The 20,047-nt window shown below is 35.6% G+C and overlaps 2 protein-coding genes across 2 annotated transcripts; both read left to right on the top strand.

Moving 5' to 3' along the window:
- Positions 1-2,383: 2,383 nt before the first annotated feature.
- On the top strand, positions 2,384-6,164 carry LOC107292292 (3'(2'),5'-bisphosphate nucleotidase 1-like). The gene is made up of 5 exons (XM_015821374.1): positions 2,384-2,404; positions 2,494-2,598; positions 4,033-4,140; positions 4,350-4,410; positions 6,151-6,164. Exons 1-5 carry the CDS (start codon positions 2,384-2,386, stop codon positions 6,162-6,164), a joined length of 309 nt encoding a protein of 102 aa, XP_015676860.1.
- Positions 5,839-19,964, top strand: BPNT1 (3'(2'), 5'-bisphosphate nucleotidase 1). Its single transcript, XM_015821378.1, has 9 exons — positions 5,839-6,104; positions 10,335-10,459; positions 11,712-11,816; positions 13,639-13,746; positions 13,956-14,004; positions 15,692-15,783; positions 17,303-17,500; positions 18,092-18,197; positions 19,284-19,964. Exons 2-9 carry the CDS (start codon positions 10,340-10,342, stop codon positions 19,430-19,432), a joined length of 927 nt encoding a protein of 308 aa, XP_015676864.1. The 5' UTR covers positions 5,839-6,104; positions 10,335-10,339; the 3' UTR covers positions 19,433-19,964.
- Positions 19,965-20,047: the final 83 nt, after the last annotated feature.

Here is a 20,047-nt window from a genome sequence, read left to right as displayed (position 1 = left end):
AATCTAAATGTTATTGCTATTGCTATATTTTATATAGAGGTGACATAATTACCTTAATTACCTTAAAGCAGGTTTTAAAATCCTAACACAAATTCTTTGTGAGACGTTAACACTTCAGAAATAGTGCTATTTGAAGCATCTGTTTCTCTGCTTCACTTTTTTGTGAAATTCCCAGCTTCTCGGAAACTCCAAATTTCAGAAAACTCCAAACTTTGGAAACTCCAAACTTTGAGGGAACAGTGTTAAACTCTGTTTTTCCAATCTTGCTCTAGCAAATTTGACAGTTTTGCCCGGTGCCTTGAAAAATCAGATCTTTCTTTTTTCATCATCCTTTCTGTATGTGACAGAGGAAATCACCTCATGAAGATGTGTATTGATATTGTCCCTCCAAGGCAGACCATATTAAGAAACCTTGATAGCAGCTCTTCCTCCTATTGTTCATGGCCACTGTCTGTCCTCTACATTTGAAATGTCTGCGCCAGCTGTTTGAAGCTATTAAATTCCTAACAGGATTCTTTTAGAAAGAAGGAGATATAATTAAAAGATTTATAATAACTATAATCTATATTTTGACTTCAAAATTACCTGGGCATTTCTGATGTGTCTTCTACTGCTATAAACTATCTATTTCTAATGAAAAAGATTCTTCAATCTTTTCCAGTGTAAGTCAGATTTCTTTCATAAGAAAATTGTGTTACTTACAAGATTGCTTTTGTTTTCTGTTGTTCTTTTTTCTACCTAGTAATCATGGCTTCTAATCCAAGTGTATTGATGCGTCTTGTGGCCTCAGCATATTCCGTGGCTAATAAAGCGGGAACAATTGTCAGAAAAGTTATGTCTGGAGGAGAACTAGGCATAGTTGAGAAGGTAAATGATCAATAGAATCCTATGTGTTTCTAGTTGGACCTTAAATATCCAAATAAAGAAGTGGATGATGCTGGTATAATGTGCAGAACAATTTTTTTGCATCTGTGCTCAAAAGTAAAGCTTGTTGTATTAATAAGGGTGTTTAGCATTATAACCTCATTTATTTTAGATGTAAAATAATATTTGGTGAGACAATTCACCTCAAGTAAACCATTCTTCTGGATCTACTCTTTGAAGTAGTGATTGCTCAAAGTGCCAGTGCAACTTATTATTTGCGTGTCCAGACAGCAGCTGTTGGAATAGCCCAGTGGTGGCGAACCTATGGCACGGGTGCCAGAGGCGGCACTCAGAGCCCTCTCTGTGGGCATGTGTGCTGTCGCCCCAGTCCTAGGCCTTCAGCTGGGTTTTATAAAACCTTTTCGCTTTAGGCCTCCGCCGCCGTGTGCAAAAAAAAAAAAAAGGTTCAGTCAATTTCAACTTCTTGCGGGAAAAAAAAGATCTGGAATTGATTGGTTGAACTTTTTAGTCCCACCCAGTCTGCCGTTACCACCGCAGCCACGCCCAGCCAATGGGCCACGCCAGCCAATGGGCCACGCCCAGCCAATGGGCCACACCCACCCGGCACTCGATGATGCATAAGTGGATTTTGGGTTGCAGTTTGGGCACTCAATCTCTAAAAGGTTCGCCATCACTGGAATAGCCATTAAAAAGGCTCATTAAATATTTTACAATTCTATCACCGATATTAGTCATTTGGACAAACATGTCATTTGCTGACATGTAGTTATATATAAAGTTATATAGCTCTTGAAATAATCTATAATGTTTCTTGCTTTGAATAGTCTTGATGACAGGGGACCGAAAAGACTAAACTTCTTGCTTTCCAAGGATGTTAAAATATTTCAGATATTTAACAACTTAGATTAGGGCCAGGAAATGTGTGGATCTCCAGTTATTGAAGTATAATTCCAGCAGCCCTAGTTAGCCTGGCTACTACTGAAAGATGCTGAAAGTCATACAGAAATATCTAGAGGACCACAGTTTTCTCACACAGAATTCAAAAAGAAAAAATAATTGATCCATATTTATTATATTTTATTCATTTTGCTCAAGGCTTGTTTCCTTACCTTTATCCTTACAAGGCCTGGGAAGATACTGGCTGACTTAATGGTATCCAGTTAGAATCAAAATAAGGACTTGATCTTTGTTATACAATATTATTAGTTATAATATTGTATATGTATAAAATGTATAATATATTCTATATAGTATAATCTTTAAAAAGGTGATGACCTCATCCATACAGTATGTTCAAATACCTTCAAAATATGATTTTACATAAAACCATATAATTATTCAGTTTTTAAAAATGGTATTTGCAAATAAGATCAGTACATGCTAATGAACTAGGCATGTATTTTTCTGAAGAAGAGTATCTTAAAATATTTACCTGCTGGTACATGATAGTATACATACACTTGAAAACTTACACAACCCCTAGGATTTTCTCAAATAGATGTTGCAAAGAGCACTTCCAGTAATTTCAGATCTTCCTAATGATAACACAATTTGATTTGGCCAAGTTGTTATTTTGATTATAAATTGATCAGGTTTCTTTTTTAATAGTGTGGAGCTAACGACCTGCAGACTAAAGCTGATCGATTGGTACAGATGAGTATTTGTTCGTCCTTGCTTCTGAAGTTTCCTAAGATGACAATCATAGGTGAAGAGGTGAGGAGTCAGCATGCTCTTTTGTATTTCTTTGATTTGATACACTACCTTTATCCTTTTTTAAAAAAAACAACAACTGCCACCAACCAGTGAGATATATACCGTTGATAATCTGCATCCTAGTCACTCTACTATTTTTCTTCTATATGATCATGACTCTGTTGCTTTATGCATTTGTATGTAACTTGCATTCAAATACTGTAATAATAACTTTTAACTACTATTATGAGGATTGTAAGACTAGAACAGATATCACGACAACAGCAGCTATATATAATATTGTTTACTTAAAATAAAAAAAGCTTCAACTATCTTGGAATTCATTTGTTTGTTTATCAATTCAAACATTTCTAGAACTGTCAATCTCACAGCAGTTACTCTGGGTGGTATGCAAAAATTAAAACCACTATAAAAATATATGGATAATCCTCAATTAATGATAGCAGTTGGGACTGGAATTTCCATTGCTAAGTGATACAGTTGTAAACATGAGATTGCATTGCTTAGCGATGGCAGTCCTGGCACTTCCTGGTTTCCATTGTTAAACAAATCCTATGCTGTTGTTAAGTGAGGATGTCATGTGGTTGCCATTTGTAATGTCCTACCAGTTTTCTGATTAATTTAGCTTGTAGAACCCGATAAAAGTCACACAGTTATCATATGATTGTGGGATGCTGTGATGCTGTAATTGTGAGCCAGGTGCCAAATACCCTGATCACAACTACATGACTGCAGGGATGCTGCAATGGCCATAACATCAAGAACTAGTTGTAAGTACCACTCATTCAGTGCCATCCCAAGTTCAAACAGTCCTTGAATAAGTAGTCATTAAGTGAGGATAATCGTAAACTGATTTCTTAATAGGTCTTCAGCAGAGTCCTTGATCTCAAATGGCTCATGCATTTAAACATTTAAAGCTTTTATTTAGTGACATCTGAACTTGGGGGTCCTACTTTACAAGATTCATCTTTCTTAGTTTGATGTATAGTCTGCATGCTTTTAACATTTTAACATGAAATTTGTAAGCATTTAGCATTATTGAAATTTGTCTCTCCTCCATTTTAATTTCATTACAAATGCTTGCATGTGTGCATTTAATAAAGAACATTAGTTATATTGCATTTTCAGCTGTAGCAATAAGACTATTTTTGCAACTTACATTTTGGGTTAGCACTGTTTTACGATCATTGCAACCAAATTGTAATCAGTTGTAACCAATTTTGCAGGTAATGTTATAGACCCATCTATACTATCTATTGCATAGACTTTTGCTGATAATTTTAGGCATACTGCAGCACTAAAAAGTCCAGCTTTCAAAAACTTCTCTTTCATTAAAATTATTTAAACTTGCCTCTAGTTGGCTAATATAAATGAATAAGAATTTTTGACTTTAATTGCATATACTTTTTTTAAAAAACAAAAACAAAAACACAGGATCTTCCCTGTGAAGAAGTCAGTGAAGACTTACTTGACAAAAGCCAATGTGAGGAGATACTGAAGCAAACCTGTCCACCACAGTATACAGCTATCAAAGAGGAAGAGGTATTTAAAAGGCTTTTTTTTTACAGACAGTAACAACTACGCAGGATGAGAAATAGTAATAACTATGGGGTGGAATGAATTGTGATTTGAGAAGTGATTGACTATTTATGAGTCCACTGCAGCTGGGCAGCCATTGCGGCCTAGCAATGATTTACTCTCCACGCTTTCCCCTTCTGAAACTTTCTGCTTTTCTTTTTGTTTCCTTCAAGCTTGTTGTGTGGGTCGATCCTCTGGACGGAACAAAAGAATATACCGAAGGTTTGTTCTTTTGTGTGTGTGTGTGTGTGTGTTTGTGTGTGTGTGTGTATTTAGTAAACATTTTCATTTATACTTAATGACAAAACTATCCACAATTGTCTGGCTTCTAGATTAATATCTATCATTTATGTGTGACCATAAAATATGCAGAAGTCACGGTCACCCTTTAGAAGTTTGGTAGTACAATAGAAACTGTGCAATGAGAATAGATAATTGAATGACTCATTCTTCATTATTGACTAAGGCTCAATTTTTCCTTAGCAGTGCATTTACACTATAAATTTATGTGGATGTATTTTTGTGCTAGAAGCTACCACCTAAAACAGTAACCACCACATTTTATCTGTTTTAATTATTATATTTTTGTAAGGAATCAAGGATATCTATGTGGTTCTCTTTCCTCTCTAATATGGGGTACGTCAAGCTGAGAATTATGTACCATAAAACAAGCCCAGAACTTTTGTTTGATATTGCTTTATTGCTGCAAGGACATAATTCTTGCCATGATGGCTAGCATATTTTAAGATTGCATTTTGAGTTGTAATAGAAAGTTCATCCAACTGGTTATTCCAGGGGTAGAAAGTTGGAAGTGAATGTCTAGTTACTTAAAATCCTTAACCTGATCAATTGGTCTTTTGTTAATTTCTTATGTGACAATGAACTTAAAAGCCCGTTGAGAGCCAGTTTGGTGTATAGGTAGTTCTTGACTTACCATTGCAATTGGGACCAGAATATCAGTCATTGAGCAAAGCAGTTGTTAAGCAAGATTTCCATGTGACTGCTTCACTCAATAACGGGGAAGCACTCCTTCCCAATACTCCTGGTTGCAGTTGTTAAGCAATCTTGGATTGAGGCCCATAAAAAAAATACTCCAGCTGTTTTGAAGTCCTAAGAGTTCCAGTCAGCATAGCCAGTGGTAAGGGATACTGAAAATAGTGATTCAGCAATGACTGGATGATTATAGATTTCCCATCTGTCTTACACAAACATACTATGATTAATATATATCATCTACAGTCACACAAGTATCATAATTATTTAATTCTTCAGTACTTACATTATTGAAACAGGCACAAATCAGCCCCCCCCCCCAATTTCTAATTGCTATTTACATTACCTCTGGTTTTTTTTTTTTTTTTTTTGNTTTGGGGCAATAAAATCGTTGCACGGTATTTGGAGTCCGGCTTCGCCTTTTGGCCCGCGCTGGGTCCTGCGGACACCGTCCCGCGGGCCCAACGTCCAACATGCTTAGGAAACCTAAGCAACGGCTGGGCCCGCAGCACCCACATCGCGGGCACTCGGTTCCACGGGCACTTCCGGAAACGCTGCGGCGAGCAACGAGGTAAAACGTCCTTCCCCGGTTCTTTTCTGGTTTCGATGGGATCCTCAGCGCCCCCTAGAGTTCGGTCCTCCTCCCTTCGTTATTTGGGGAGCCTTGCAAGCTCGGGTGCCCAGAACCCCAGCATCAGTTCAGCTTCGCAGCCCAAAATAGTGGCCTTAACTACCTAGATGAGTCTTCACTGTGCATGACATAGGAACAGAGCCCCTGTGTACATACATGTAAAGTTTGTAAACGTTATTGGCCACGTAAGAGAGCCGAGATAATGGCAATAAGGACCCGGTAGGTGGGGCGGAGAAAGAATAGGAAATCGGCACTGAGTAATCCTAGCGAGCGTTTTGTAAGAGTGGGGCTGCCTGAAAAGGAGGTATGCTATTTTCATTTTTCTCTTCTCTTTTCGGGTTATTTGCTAGATATTGATCGCTAGAGATCTTGTGATAGTGAGAGAGGTGGGGTGGCGAAATAAGGCTTTTCTTTCAATCCCGTCGTGGAAATGTCCTCGAATTAGGGAAAGACATCCACAGTCGCGAAGAGAAGACAGGCAGGCTAGAACTATTCTAGTGGCATGTTCAAGATCGTGTTATGTTCATTTGAGTGGCTAGATATGGCACAGCTGCTTTTTAAAAAAAAATGTATCATAGTTAATATAATGAATTAGAACTTAAAAAACAACGAACAGATATGAGCAATGTGGAAAAATAGTTTCTGGGGCACTCCTACATATTTGCCTGTTCAGAAAGTTTTCAATTCAGTAGGTGTTGTTTTAAATATTTTATGTTTTAGTTAAATTTTTACAATTTTAAAAAGTTCCTGTGTTAAACCAGAAGATTTGGCTTTGAAAGACAGGGTAAAACTATTTAAAATAAGTTTTGTGCAAATCCTCACCAAGGTTTTCACCAAATAAAGGAGGACAGTTGTACTTCATAAATGATATTTTTGGTCCACTGAGATCACTGAGTGCACTGATAAGATTCAACAGCATAACTGTTAAAAATAAAGTTGGCATTTCCCATAATATTAGGTGGGGGGGGGGGAAACTCTGGTGGCATCCTAAAATCAGCCTAATAGATTTTATAAGCATCAGTTAAAACTTGGAACACAAGAATAAATATATTCATGTGTGTGAGGCTCCCATCCATTTTATGTCATTGCTCAGCTCAGGTGTAGTTGTTTCAAAAATGATTCTTCAGTGCTCACCATATAGTTGTCATGATAAAAGAATATTGAAGGCAATGCAATCCAAATTTCTTTAAAAGAGGGCAGGACCAGTGACAGTCTAATAAGAACATGGGTTTCAAGTTCCACTGCTCAGAATGATAAATTACCCTTTCTGTAAATGGATAGTTTATTAATTTTCATTTAAAAGTTAAAGAAACATGCAGTTTGTAGGAGAAAAAGGAGCAAACTAGATATTTTATGTAAAGTAGTTACATAAAATTTACAAGGAAGTGGTGAATTGGAAAATATATTCTGCTTTAAACCAGAAAAGCTAGTTGTAAAATGTTAAAGATTACTGGGAATAAAAAGCAAGCAAACAAAATGAAGTATTTCAGCTTGTTTCCCAATGTAATAATTTAACAGACTGAATGTAGTTTAAAGGTTGCTAGCTCTCAGATTCCCTTCTCTGTTAACATGAGACGGAAGTTAGGATTTTTTTTTAATGTTGCATAATTCACAGTGTGGAAAAAGGATTACTTACGTGATAATTGTCAGTATTTATTAACTCCTTTGCATGTCCACAACTATCTAAGTTGCCAACTTGCTCTACTAATGGAATCTTGAGTTTTCTCAATGTTTGAGGAATAGACAAGGATTTATGTAACTAGGAAACTTGTACAGCATTGTTTACATATCCTTGGTCTCAGCATGCTCTCAACTAGAAGAGGTGAGACTACAAAAAAGATTGGCTCAGTGCAATACATGAACCAGAACCTCCCAATCTTCAAAGCAGCTCTAAAGGGAGTCAGATTAGAAATATAGTACAGGATTACTTCTGATCCTCCCCATCATCATGAGGCTGTCAGGATATGAAGGGAACTTGGCCTTCATAAACAGTACACGGTTTATGTTTCCAATTTTATAATGTGAGAAGAAAGTTGACAACGAAGTTACATCTGCATATGCATCTTCTTTGGAGTTGCACAGTTTCAAACTATGATTATAATTAAAAGCATATATAAGGGGAGGGAAATAAGAATATGAACAAATGCACTGTAACCTGTATAAGCTTATGTTATTCTTTGAGGTTCCTGAAAATGCTGAGTTCATATAGCACATAAAACCATAATATGAGTTAGTGTATCTAGCCATTGTTTATTTTGTGTGAGCCCAGAAAATTGTAGCTTATTCAAATAAGTTTGGCTAAGCAAATCATGACTCAGTGAAATACTGTACATAGATCCAATCTGTATTGCTTTACTGCTTACCTCGCTTACTGATCAATCATTCAGTGACTATTCAAAATTATAACAGTGCTGAAAAAAAATATGACAATTTGCAACTATTTATGATTTTTGCAGCATCTCTTAATCATGTGGTCACCATAACAGTCAGTATGCTTTGTCCTGTGTGAGGACCAGTCATAAATAACTTTTTGTTCAGTGTCATAGTAACTTTGAACAATCTTAAATGAATGGTCATAAAAGGAGGACCTTGCTTATTGGAGATATAAATCATTACTATAGAGATCCTCACACTGTAGATTTAAAATGCGACATGTCATGTGACATCTGTAAATTGTAGAATTTCTTTCAAATAACTGGCTGTGCTGAATCTTTTTTCTTCTAAGATGGGAGTTTTAGCCCACTTTGTTTGCTATCATTTCTAAAAGATGCTTTAGTGGAAAGCAATGCCAATAAAAACTAGTTTCAGATTTGCTATCCAGTATATCAGATTTGACTCCAAGTCTTGGACAAGGACTTGAATAAAACTTCTGTCAGTGTCCTCTAATTGTTCCTATTGGACTGGCTACTTTACATCTGCTCCTGTTTACTTATATCTTACTACAGACTTTAGCAGTTGACTGAGTTCACACAGTGGAAAACTTAAAGGTCTGAAATGTCTTCTAGAAGCCCTCGGGATTTTCACAACTTCGCTGTGTCCTGTTTTAGGTAGCAGCTTGGTAGTTCCTGCTGCCACCATCTATCTTCCAGAGGTGTCCTATGTGACATCCACTCTGTATCCCAGCTGTGTATAAGATAGTTTATAAGCTGTGCTGCTTTTCTGACAATAAAAAATAGAAATGCAAAAAGGAAAAGTACATTTGCCATGACTGAAGACATGTGTGACTAGATGATTTGGCCCTTGCCTCTTTGAGAAATAGAACAATCTCACTGGAGATCAAAATCACACTTCCTTTAAAAAGAAAAGCTAAGTTGTAAAAAATCACATTTTGTTTTTACATTTTTGATACAAACATTTATTGCTGATAAGGTAAATTATATAGCTGACCAGTTTGGTTACAGAAGAAAATCCAGCAGAAAATAGAAGGCTTCATGCAGATCATCATGTAGTACTGGTCTGCTCCAAATGAACACTTTCAGTCAGTATCACAAAAGAGATCCTGCAAAAAGATTCCAAGTTGTTATTACATAGCATTGGCAGCAAGTAAAAATATTCAATCTGAAGAATGGATATAGGCTGGGGTTTAAACTTCCAATTCTATTAGTGGTGCAATAGTTAGAATGCAGTATTGCAGGCTAACTCTGCCGACTGCCAGCAGTTTGATCCTGATCAGCTCAAGTTTGACTCAGCCTTCCATTCTTCCGAGGTTGGTAAAATGAGGACCCAGATTGTTGAGGGCAATATGTGACCTTTGCAAAATGCTCTGAGAGTGCTACAAAATAGTATGGAATGATATATGAATCTAAATGTTATTGCTATTGCTATATTTTATATAGAGGTGACATAATTACCTTAATTACCTTAAAGCAGGTTTTAAAATCCTAACACAAATTCTTTGTGATGTTAACACTTCAGAAATAGTGCTATTTGAAGCATCTGTTTCTCTGCTTCACTTTTTCTGAAATTCCCAGCTTCTCGGAAACTCCAAATCTCAGAAAACTCCAAACTTTGGAAACTCCAAACTTTGGGGAACAGTGTTAAACTCTATTTTTCCAACCTTGTTCTAGCAAATTTGGCAGTTTTGCCATGAAAAACCAGATATTTCTTTTTTCATCATCCTTTCTGTATGTAACAGAGGAAATCACCTCATGAAGATGTGTATTGATATTGTCCCTCCAAGGCAGACCATATTAAGAAACCTTGATAGCAGTTCTTCCTCCTGTTGTTCATGGCCACTGTCTGTGTCCTCTACATTTGGAAATGTCTGCACCAGCTGTTTGAAGCTATTAAATTCCTAACAGGATTCTTTTAGAAAGAAGGAGATATAATTAAAAGTTTTATAATAACTCTAATCTATATTTTGACTTCAAAATTACCTGGGTATTTCTGATGTGTCTTCTACTGCTATAAACTGTCTATTTCTAATGAAAAAGATTCTTCAATCTTTTCCAGTGTAAGTCAGACTTTTTTTCATAAGAAAATTGTATTACTTACAAGATTGCTTTTGTTTTCTGTTGTTCTTTTTTCTACCTAGTAATCATGTCTTCTAATCCAAGTGTATTGATGCGTCTTGTGGCCTCAGCATATTCCGTGGCTAATAAAGCGGGAACAATTGTCAGAAAAGTTATGTCTGGAGGAGAACTAGGCATAGTGGAGAAGGTAAATGATCAATAGAATCCTATGTGTTTCTAGTTGGACCTTAAATATCCAAATAAAGAAGTGGATGATGCTGGTATAATGTGCAGAACAATTTTTTTGCATCTGTGCTCAAAAGTAAAGCTTGTTGTATTAATAAGGGTGTTTAGCATTGTAACCTCGTTTATTTTAGATGTAAAATATAATTTGGTGAGACAATTCACCTGCAAGTAAACCATTCTTCTGGATCTACTCTTTGAAGTAGTGATTGCTCAAAGTGCCAGTGCAACTTATTTGCGTGTCCAGACAGCAACTGTTGGAATAGCCATTAAAAAGGTTCATTAAATATTTTACAATTCTATCATCGATATTAGTCATTTGGACAAACATGTCATTTGCTGACATGTAGTTATATATAAAGTTATATAGCTCTTGAAATAATCTATAATGTTTCTTGCTTTGAATAGTCTTGATGACAGGGGACCAAAAAGACTAAACTTTTTGCTTTCCAAGGATGTTAAAATATTTCAGATATTTAACAACTTAGATTAGGGCTGGGAAATGTGTGGATCTCCAGTTATTGAAGTATAATTCCAGCAGCCCTAGTTAGCCTGGCTACTACTGAAAGATGCTGAAAGTCATACAGAAATATCTAGAGGACCACAGTTTTCTCACACAGAACTGAAAAAGAAAAAATAATTGATCCATATTTATTATATTTTATTCATTTTGCTCAAGGCTTGTTTCCTTACCTTTATCCTTACAATGCCTGGGAAGATACTGGCTGACTTAATGGTATCCAGTTAGAATCAAAATAAGGACTTGATCTTTGTTATACAATATTATTAGTTATAATATTGTATATGTATAAAATGTATAATATATTCTATATAGTATAATCTTTAAAAAGGTGATGACCTCATCCATACAGTATGTTCAAATACCTTCAAAAATATGATTTTACATAAAACCATATAATTATTCAGTTTTTAAAAATGGTATTTGCAAATAGGATCAGTACATGCTAGTGAACTAGGCATGTATAGTAGTATTGCTCAAGGCAAATATTTTTCAGAAGAAGAGTATCTTAAAATATTTACCTGCTGGTACATGATAGTATACATACACTTGAAAACTTACACAACCCCTAGGATTTTCTCAAATAGATGCTGCAAAGAGCACTTCCAGTAATTTCAGATCTTCCTAATGATAACACAATTTGATTTGGCCAAGTTGTTATTTTGATTATAAATTGATCAGGTTTCTTTTTTAATAGTGTGGAGCTAATGACCTGCAGACTAAAGCTGATCGATTGGTACAGATGAGTATTTGTTCGTCCTTGCTTCTGAAGTTTCCTAAGATGACAATCATAGGTGAAGAGGTGAGGAGTCAGCATGCTCTTTTGTATTTCTTTGATTTGATACACTACCTTTATCCTTAAAAAAAAACAAAAAACCTGCCACCAACCAGTGAAACATATACTGTTGATAATCTGCATCCTAGTCACTCTACTATTTTTCTTCTATACGATCATGACTCTGTTGCTTTATGCATTTGTATGTAACTTGCATTCAAATACTGTAATAAGAACTTTTAACTACTATTATGAGGATTGTAAGACTAGAACAGATATCACGACAACAGCAGCTATATATAATATTGTTTACTTAGAAATAAAAAAAAGCTTCAACTATCTTGGAATTCATTTGTTTGTTTATCAATTCAAACATTTCTAGAACTGTCAATCTCACAGCAGTTACTCTGGGTGGTATGCAAAAATTAAAACCACTATAAAAATATATGGATAAACCTCAATTAATGATAGCAGTTGGACTGGAATTTCCATTGCTAAGTGATACGGTTGTAAAGTCATGAGATTGCATTGCTTAGCGATGGCAGTCCTGGCACTTCCTGGTTTCCATTGTTAAACAAATCCTATGCTGTTGTTAAGTGAGGATGTCATGTGGTTGCCATTTGTAATCTCCTACCAGTTTTCTGATTAATTTAGCTTGTAGAACCCGATAAAAGTCACACAGTTATCATATGATTGTGGGATGCTGTGATGCTGTAATTGTGAGCCAGGTGCCAAATACCCTGATCACAACTACATGACTGCAGGGATGCTGCAATGGCCATAACATCAAGAACTAGTTGTAAGTACCACTCATTCAGTGCCATCCCAAGTTCAAACAGTCCTTGAATAAGTAGTCATTAAGTGAGGATAATTGTAAACTGATTTCTTAATAGGTCTTCAGCAGAGTCCTTGATCTCAAATGGCTCATGCATTTAAACATTTAAAGCTTTTATTTAGTGACATCTGAACTTGGGGGTCCTACTTTACAAGATTCGTCTTTCTTAGTTTGATGTATAGTCTGCATGCTTTTAACATTTTAACATGAAATTTGTAAGCATTTAGCGTTATTGAAATTTGTCTCTCCTCCATTTTATTTTTCATTACAAATGCTTGCATGTGTGCATTTAATAAAGAACATTAGTTATATTGCATTTTCAGCTGTAGCAATAAGACTATTTTTGCAACTTACATCTTGGGTTAGCACTGTTTTGCGATCATTGCAACCAAATTGTAATCAGTTGTAACCAATTTTGTAGGTAATGTTATAGACCCATCTATACTATCTATTCCAGTGGTGGCGAACCTATGGCACGGGTGCCAGAGGCGGCACTCAGAGCCCTCTCTGTGGGCACGCCCGCCGTCGCCCCAGTCCTATGCCTTCAGCTGGGTTTTGTAAAACCTTTTTGCTTTAGGGCTCTGCCGTCGTGTGCAAAAAAAATAAAGGTTCAATGAGTCAATTTCAACTTCTCGCGGGAAAAAAAACGGTCTTGCAAAGTTGGAATTGATTGATTGAACTTTTTAGTCCCACCCAGTCTGCCATTACCACTGCAGCCACGTCCACCCAATTGGCCACACCCACTCATTTGGCCACACCCACCCGGCACCCGACAATGCATAAGTGGGTTTGGGGTTGCAGTTTGGGCACTCGATCTCTAAAAGGTTCGCCATCACTGATCTATTGCATAGACTTTTGCTGATAATTTTAGGCATACCGCAGCACTAAAAAGTCCAGCTTTCAAAAACTTCTCTTTCATTAAAATTATTTAAAATTTCCTCTAGTTGGCTAATATAAATGAATAAGGATTTTTGACTTTAATTGCATATACTTTTTTTTAAAACAAAAACACAGGATCTTCCCTGTGAAGAAGTCAGTGAAGACTTACTTGACAAAAGCCAATGTGAGGAGATACTGAAGCAAACCTGTCCACCACAGTATACAGCTATCAAAGAGGAAGAGGTATTTAAAAGGCTTTTTTTTTTTACAGACAGTAACAACTACGCAGGATGAGAAATAGTAATAACTATGGGGTGGAATGAATTGTGATTTGAGAAGTGATTGACTTTATGAGTCCACTGCAGCTGGGCAGCCATTGCGGCCTAGCAATGATTTACTCTCCACGCTTTCCCCTTCTGAAACTTTCTGCTTTTCTTTTTGTTTCCTTCAAGCTTGTTGTGTGGGTCGATCCTCTGGACGGAACAAAAGAATATACCGAAGGTTTGTTCTTTTGTGTGTGTGTGTGTGTGTGTGTTTGTGTGTGTGTGTGTGTATTTAGTAAACATTTTCATTTGTACTTAATGACAAAACTATCCACAATTGTCTGGCTTCTAGATTAATATCTATCATTTATGTGTGACCATAAAATATGTAGAAGTCACGGTCACCCTTTAGAAGTTTGGTAGTACAATAGAAACTGCAATGAGAATAGATAATTGAATGATTCATTCTTCATTATTGACTAAGGCTCAATTTTTCCTTAGCAGTGCATTTACACTATAAATTTATGTGGACGTATTTTTGTGCTAGAAGCTACCACCTAAAACAGTAACCACCACATTTTATCTGTTTTAATTATTATATTTTTGTAAGGAATCAAGGATATCTATGTGGTTCTCTTTCCTCTCTAATATGGGGTATGTCAAGCTGAGAATTATGTACCATAAAACAAGCCCAGAACTTTTGTTTGATATAGCTGTATTGCTGCAAGGACATAATTCTTGCCATGATGGCTAGCATATTTTAAGATTGCATTTAAAAAGTTTTTGAGTTGTAATAGAAAGTTCATCCAATTGGTTATTCCAGGGGTAGAAAGTTGGAAGTGGATGTCTAGTTACTTAAAATCCTTAACCTGATCAATTGGTCTTTTGTTAATTTCTTATGTAACAATGAACTTAAAAGCCCGTTGAGAGCCAGTTTGGTGTATAGGTAGTTCTTGACTTACCATTGCAATTGGGACCAGAATATCGGTCATTGAGCAAAGCAGTTGTTAAGCGAGATTTCCATGTGACTGCTTCACTCAATAACGGGGATGCACTCCTTCCCAATACTCCTGGTTGCAGTAGTTAAGCAATCTTGGATTGAGGCCCCTAAAAAAATACTCCAGCTCTTTTGAAGTCCTAAGAGTTCCAGTCAGCATAGCCAGTGGTAAGGGACACTGAAAATAGTGATTCAGCAATGACTGGATGATTATAGATTTCCCATCTGTGTTACACAAACATACTATGAATTCAATACAGTCACACAAGTATCATAATTATTTAATTCTTCAGTACTTACATTATTGAAACAGGCACAAATCAGCCCCCCCCCCCTTTCTAATTGCTATTTACATTACCTCTGGTTTTTTTTTTTTGAGGTATATGGGGATCTAGAAAACTGAAAAAACACCACAACTTACTTCTTGCAAATTACTTCTTGATCTAACAATAGATACATCTGGGATTGCATCATGGTCACTGTCTACAGAATTGATGCCTTTGGCAATTTTGCTTGATTAGAAATCACGAAATGTTCTATGGATTTGATCCCAGAGAGTAGTGAAGTGGAAGATACCGTGTTAAAGCAAAGCAGGTGTGGGTTCTGCTTTATTGTTTAATGAAATGGAAGAAAAATGACCTTGAGTTAGAAATGGCAGTAGTAAAATGCAGCAAGTTTCAGTACTATAATGTGTAAAACTTTAATTGGGTCTTGTTTTAGTTCTGACTTTATGTATTGACTGATGTTTTGCATATTGTGTAAACCCAACCAATGGCTTGTTTAACAAATATAGATAAGCAACTTAGTGTAGGAACATGATCAAATATAAACAATCACTAAAATTATAGACTACCGTGTAAGTCAAGTATAAAAAGTTAGAAGAAACTTGATTCATTTCCCAGTGACAGATGTTTATTATCTCTTTCAGGACTTCTTGACCACGTAACAGTTCTTATTGGTATTGCTTACCAAGGAAAAGCTATTGCAGGGGTCATTAATCAACCATATTTCAACTATGAGGTAGGAAATGCTTTAATTTCCAAAACTTTTTTCTCCATCTAATTTAAACAGTTAATGTTCTTCTATTTAACTGCTTATCACTTCTAATTAGCTAGAATAAGGGGGTTAACTGACTTGTTACTTAGAAGAAGAAATGGCCTTTTTTTCTATCTAAAGGGTCCTAATTAAAAGTATGTTCACTCATGCCAGATTTGGGACTAGCATAAATCCAAATTTCAGACTGCATGTACTGTGGGAGCTGACCAGGCTGAGCCCGAGGGATGGGTCAGTCTTGAGTCCCTTCACACCCTCAAGAGATCTAAATCCAGCCAGCCTTGAATTGGCAGCTCTTATTTGCTGCCAATTTACTTTGACAATTAGTAGTTCAGATTCTTGTAGAGAACATTGGCTTACAATAAACCTATATTCATTTGAACTGTCTGGACTCCTGATTTCCTGTGCTTGACATATAGTACATTTTTGGCATTCAGCACAATAATCCTTTCATTTTCTCAGTGGTTTCAACAAAGGAATCAGGAAAATGTCTTGTATAGCTGCAAAAATTAGTAACTCATTTTCCTATACAAAATTATAGTATGTGTTGAATTTTGCTAAGGTGAGGTCTGAATTTAGTAAACATTCTGAAAATTTTGCGGAAATAAGCTAATGTTGACAAAGTATCTCCCTATCCTGATTACTCTAGATTTTAAACATCTGTGGATATGCCTTCTCTTCTTGTTAATTTAATTTCTATATGAGAATGTACCATATGTACATTGCCTATATTGGTGACTATAGTTATGACAAAATGAAAATAATGCAGAACAAACATACTGGTAACTGAAACAGTAAAGTTGAAAATATACTGAATAATAAAAAGGATCTCTCATGAATGAAGGCAAATCTATGCGTCCCAGGATAATGTTGCAGGATCAAATCTGAGTCTCACACATTCTGAGGATGGATGCCACATGAGTCCAAAGGCTTGGAAGAATAAACCTCTGGTCCTGGTGACCAACTCAGATTGGATCCTGCAACAAAAAGTATAGATGAAGTTCTTCAGTTAGATAATTAAGGCAGACTAAAGTTGCAAACCTCTACCTACTTGCATAACAGTAAGTCTTATTCTTTCAGCAGCAGAATTGTAGTATTTATCTGAAAGAAAGAAATGTATCTTTGCAAATAACATATATTTAAATGGTTCATATTAAACTTGCTGATAATGCAAGAATGTAAGGCAGGGGTAGTCAACCTTGGCTCTTTTATGACTCGTGGACTTCAATTCCCAGAATTCCTGAGCCAGCTTAGCTGGCTCAGGAATTCTGGGAGTTGAAGTCCACGAGTCATAAAAGAGCCAAGGTTGACTACCCCTGATGTAAGGGAACAGATTAGTTTTGTCTAACCTTCCTGGAGGAGGGAATATGCTAAATTTAGGATCATTATTCTTTTACAGAAATACAGTATGCCCAACTATCATATATACTTATTCCTTTTGTTTATTTTTCAAAATGAGACTAGAATATTCAAATCTTTCTTGCAGGCAGGTGCAGATGCGGTTCTAGGCAGGACGATATGGGGAATCCTTGGTTTGGGCGCCTTTGGGTTTCAGTTGAAAGAGGTACCAGCTGGGCAGCACATCATTACCACCACAAGGTCACACAGCAGCAAAATGGTAAATGACTGCATTAGCGCAATGAAGCCTGATAGCGTGGTGAGAGTTGGAGGTGCTGGTAATAAGGTATGGACATCTCTAAATTTTAATGCCATGATAATAGGGTTAATTTTTTAAAAGTTCAAGATGAGACATTCATTTTTATAATAGTGCCACAAAGTTTTCCAATAAATGATGTACATCTTTCAATTTGATTTCAACCACATTGTATGGATGGGGCATAGGAATTATGGAAATAATGTTAATTGTTTTGGCCTCTTTGGGATTTTATTTATTTGTATGTCATATTTATGTTGCAACCTTCAAGGTGGTGGAGATTCTTAAAAGAATGGCTTAGAAATGGATCGATACTTTTTTTTAGAGAGAATGTCCTTACCTCTTGTCAAGAATGTTCTGTTTTTCTCATAAGCCATGACCTAATTAAAATGTGAATGGTAAATTTTGCCATTTGAATCATAATACCTTTATCATCTGAAAAATGTGTATAATTATATGTATAGAGAAAGTGCTTATTACGTATATATAAGAGCAATGGGAAAAAAAGCCATAGAAAGTAGTCAAGAACTAAAACATTGATCTGTATGTGACCTCATTCCTTATCTTTAAAAACATTGTATGTGTGCATATTAAATGACTGAGGTTTTTTATTTGTGTCAGATCATTCAACTTGTTGAAGGCAAAGCTTCTGCATATGTATTTGCCAGTCCTGGATGCAAGAAGTGGGATACATGTGCACCAGAGGCTATTTTGCATGCAGTTGGAGGTGAGTTAATAAATATATTGGAGAAATAGAAACAAGGAGATTTATAAACACCTCTCTTTGTAAAGAGCTACAACTAAGAGGCCCACGATGCTAACTTAAAACCTAGTATTTTAAAAATATGTTTATATTTTTTTCAATGAAGCATACAGATGTATTTATTGGCTTAATATATGTTATTTCCTAACTGATGGTCATCTCTGCTATTTTTCTTTCTGTAGCTGGACAAAAGCTTAACAATGATTGCTCTTTTGGATTTTAACCCTTAATTATGTGATATAATTATAGTGATAGTGATCATGTGATAGTGATATTTTTTGTATATATGTGGCACAGATTTAAATTAAGTTTTCTTTTATTCATATCTGTTGATATTGACAGATATGAATAAAAGAAAAAGCAATTTCTAAATTTTTCAAATATAAACAAATAAGCAAGAAAACAAAACTTGATGATTATGCTATTATAGGATGCTTGGGCTCTGCAACCTGTGAAAATTGTTTGGAAATAAGTGCTTCAGAACCCAAAAGAACACAAAAACCTGCTCTTATCTTTTAAAGTAGGCTGCTATTATCTCTAGGCTTCTAGGAAAGTCTGACAAAAGTTGTAGCTGCTTTAAGAATCCTATTAATTAAGAGTTAATTTCTTAAAGTATGTATGCTTTAAAGAAAATGGAGAAAGGCTGCTCTAATCATGAGATATTCTAAGTACTGCTTCAAAATAATTTTCTGAGTAAGCATAACCTTACAGTGGACTCAGATAACTATTAGTTCTCCAGCTAATCCACTATTGCTTTTCTTTATGAGATGGGTATTGGGGGTTGATGTGTGTAGAAAAGATCTATCTTTAAACCTTTTTTAAGGTCAGGAGAATTATACTAATCTTTTGACAATTTTGTATACTAAAGCACATTGATTATATTGTGATTTACCTGTTATACTAAAACATAAGGAAAAATTCAAATTTAGCCAACTGTAATTTGGAAAAGGAAAATTCAGTTTTGTGAACTACTTTTGTTTATCCTTTTGTAGAAATACAGATACCATGTCTAAATTCTTTCAAATATAGTCTTGTTTTCTTTCTTCACAGGCAAACTTACTGATATTCATGGGAACTTTTTTCATTATAATAAAGAGGTCAAACACATGAATTCAGGAGGAGTCCTTGCTACTTTAAAAAATCATGACTATTATGCCAGTCGAGTTCCTGAAGCAGTCAAAAAAGCCCTTGTGCCCTAAAAAATGCAGAGGATGGTGCATTCCATTTGGCTGGAAAGAAATTCTTAGCTGAAATAAATTGTGATTTTTGATAGGGTAACATTTTGGACCAGTTCCATTATCTTTAGTTAAGAGTTTTGTTGCTTGCTTGACTTAATATACATTCTGGTAAATCTGAGATTTTAATTTTCAGTAGGAATATTAGTGACTTCAGTAAAGTTGTCCAGGTCTCCTAATGCTTATTAATATTATCATATATGTTCACCTATCCAATTATCAAATCCTTATTCAATCTTTCTTGATTTGAAGACAAAAAATAAATAAGTGAACCACAGTTACTTCCAATGCCTTTTGTATGGAAGATTCATTCATGCATGCTTCACTTGAAGGGATCATTTTGTCTAGCTAGCTCGCTAGCTCTTTTCTTTAAATATACATGGATGCATGGGATGTATGTCTGTTCTGTGCCTAATTCCCCCCTCCTCCATTTTCACGTGATATGCTTATGTAGAGAGATATGGAAATATACTTGTTTTAACTTTTATATGCTGAAGAATACAATCTTGAAATAAAATTATAATTTTTGTTGATACATTTGTGAAGTTTTTATTCGTGGGTTTGGCTTGCTTTGACCTC

Source organism: Protobothrops mucrosquamatus, unplaced genomic scaffold (genome assembly GCF_001527695.2).
Source record: "Protobothrops mucrosquamatus isolate PMUCROS unplaced genomic scaffold, P.Mucros_1.0 scaffold1318, whole genome shotgun sequence".
In the NCBI taxonomy this organism is placed as follows: Eukaryota; Metazoa; Chordata; class Lepidosauria; order Squamata; family Viperidae; genus Protobothrops; species Protobothrops mucrosquamatus.
Note: the sequence above shows the minus strand (reverse complement) of the source record. Positions and strands in the feature narration are given on the sequence as shown.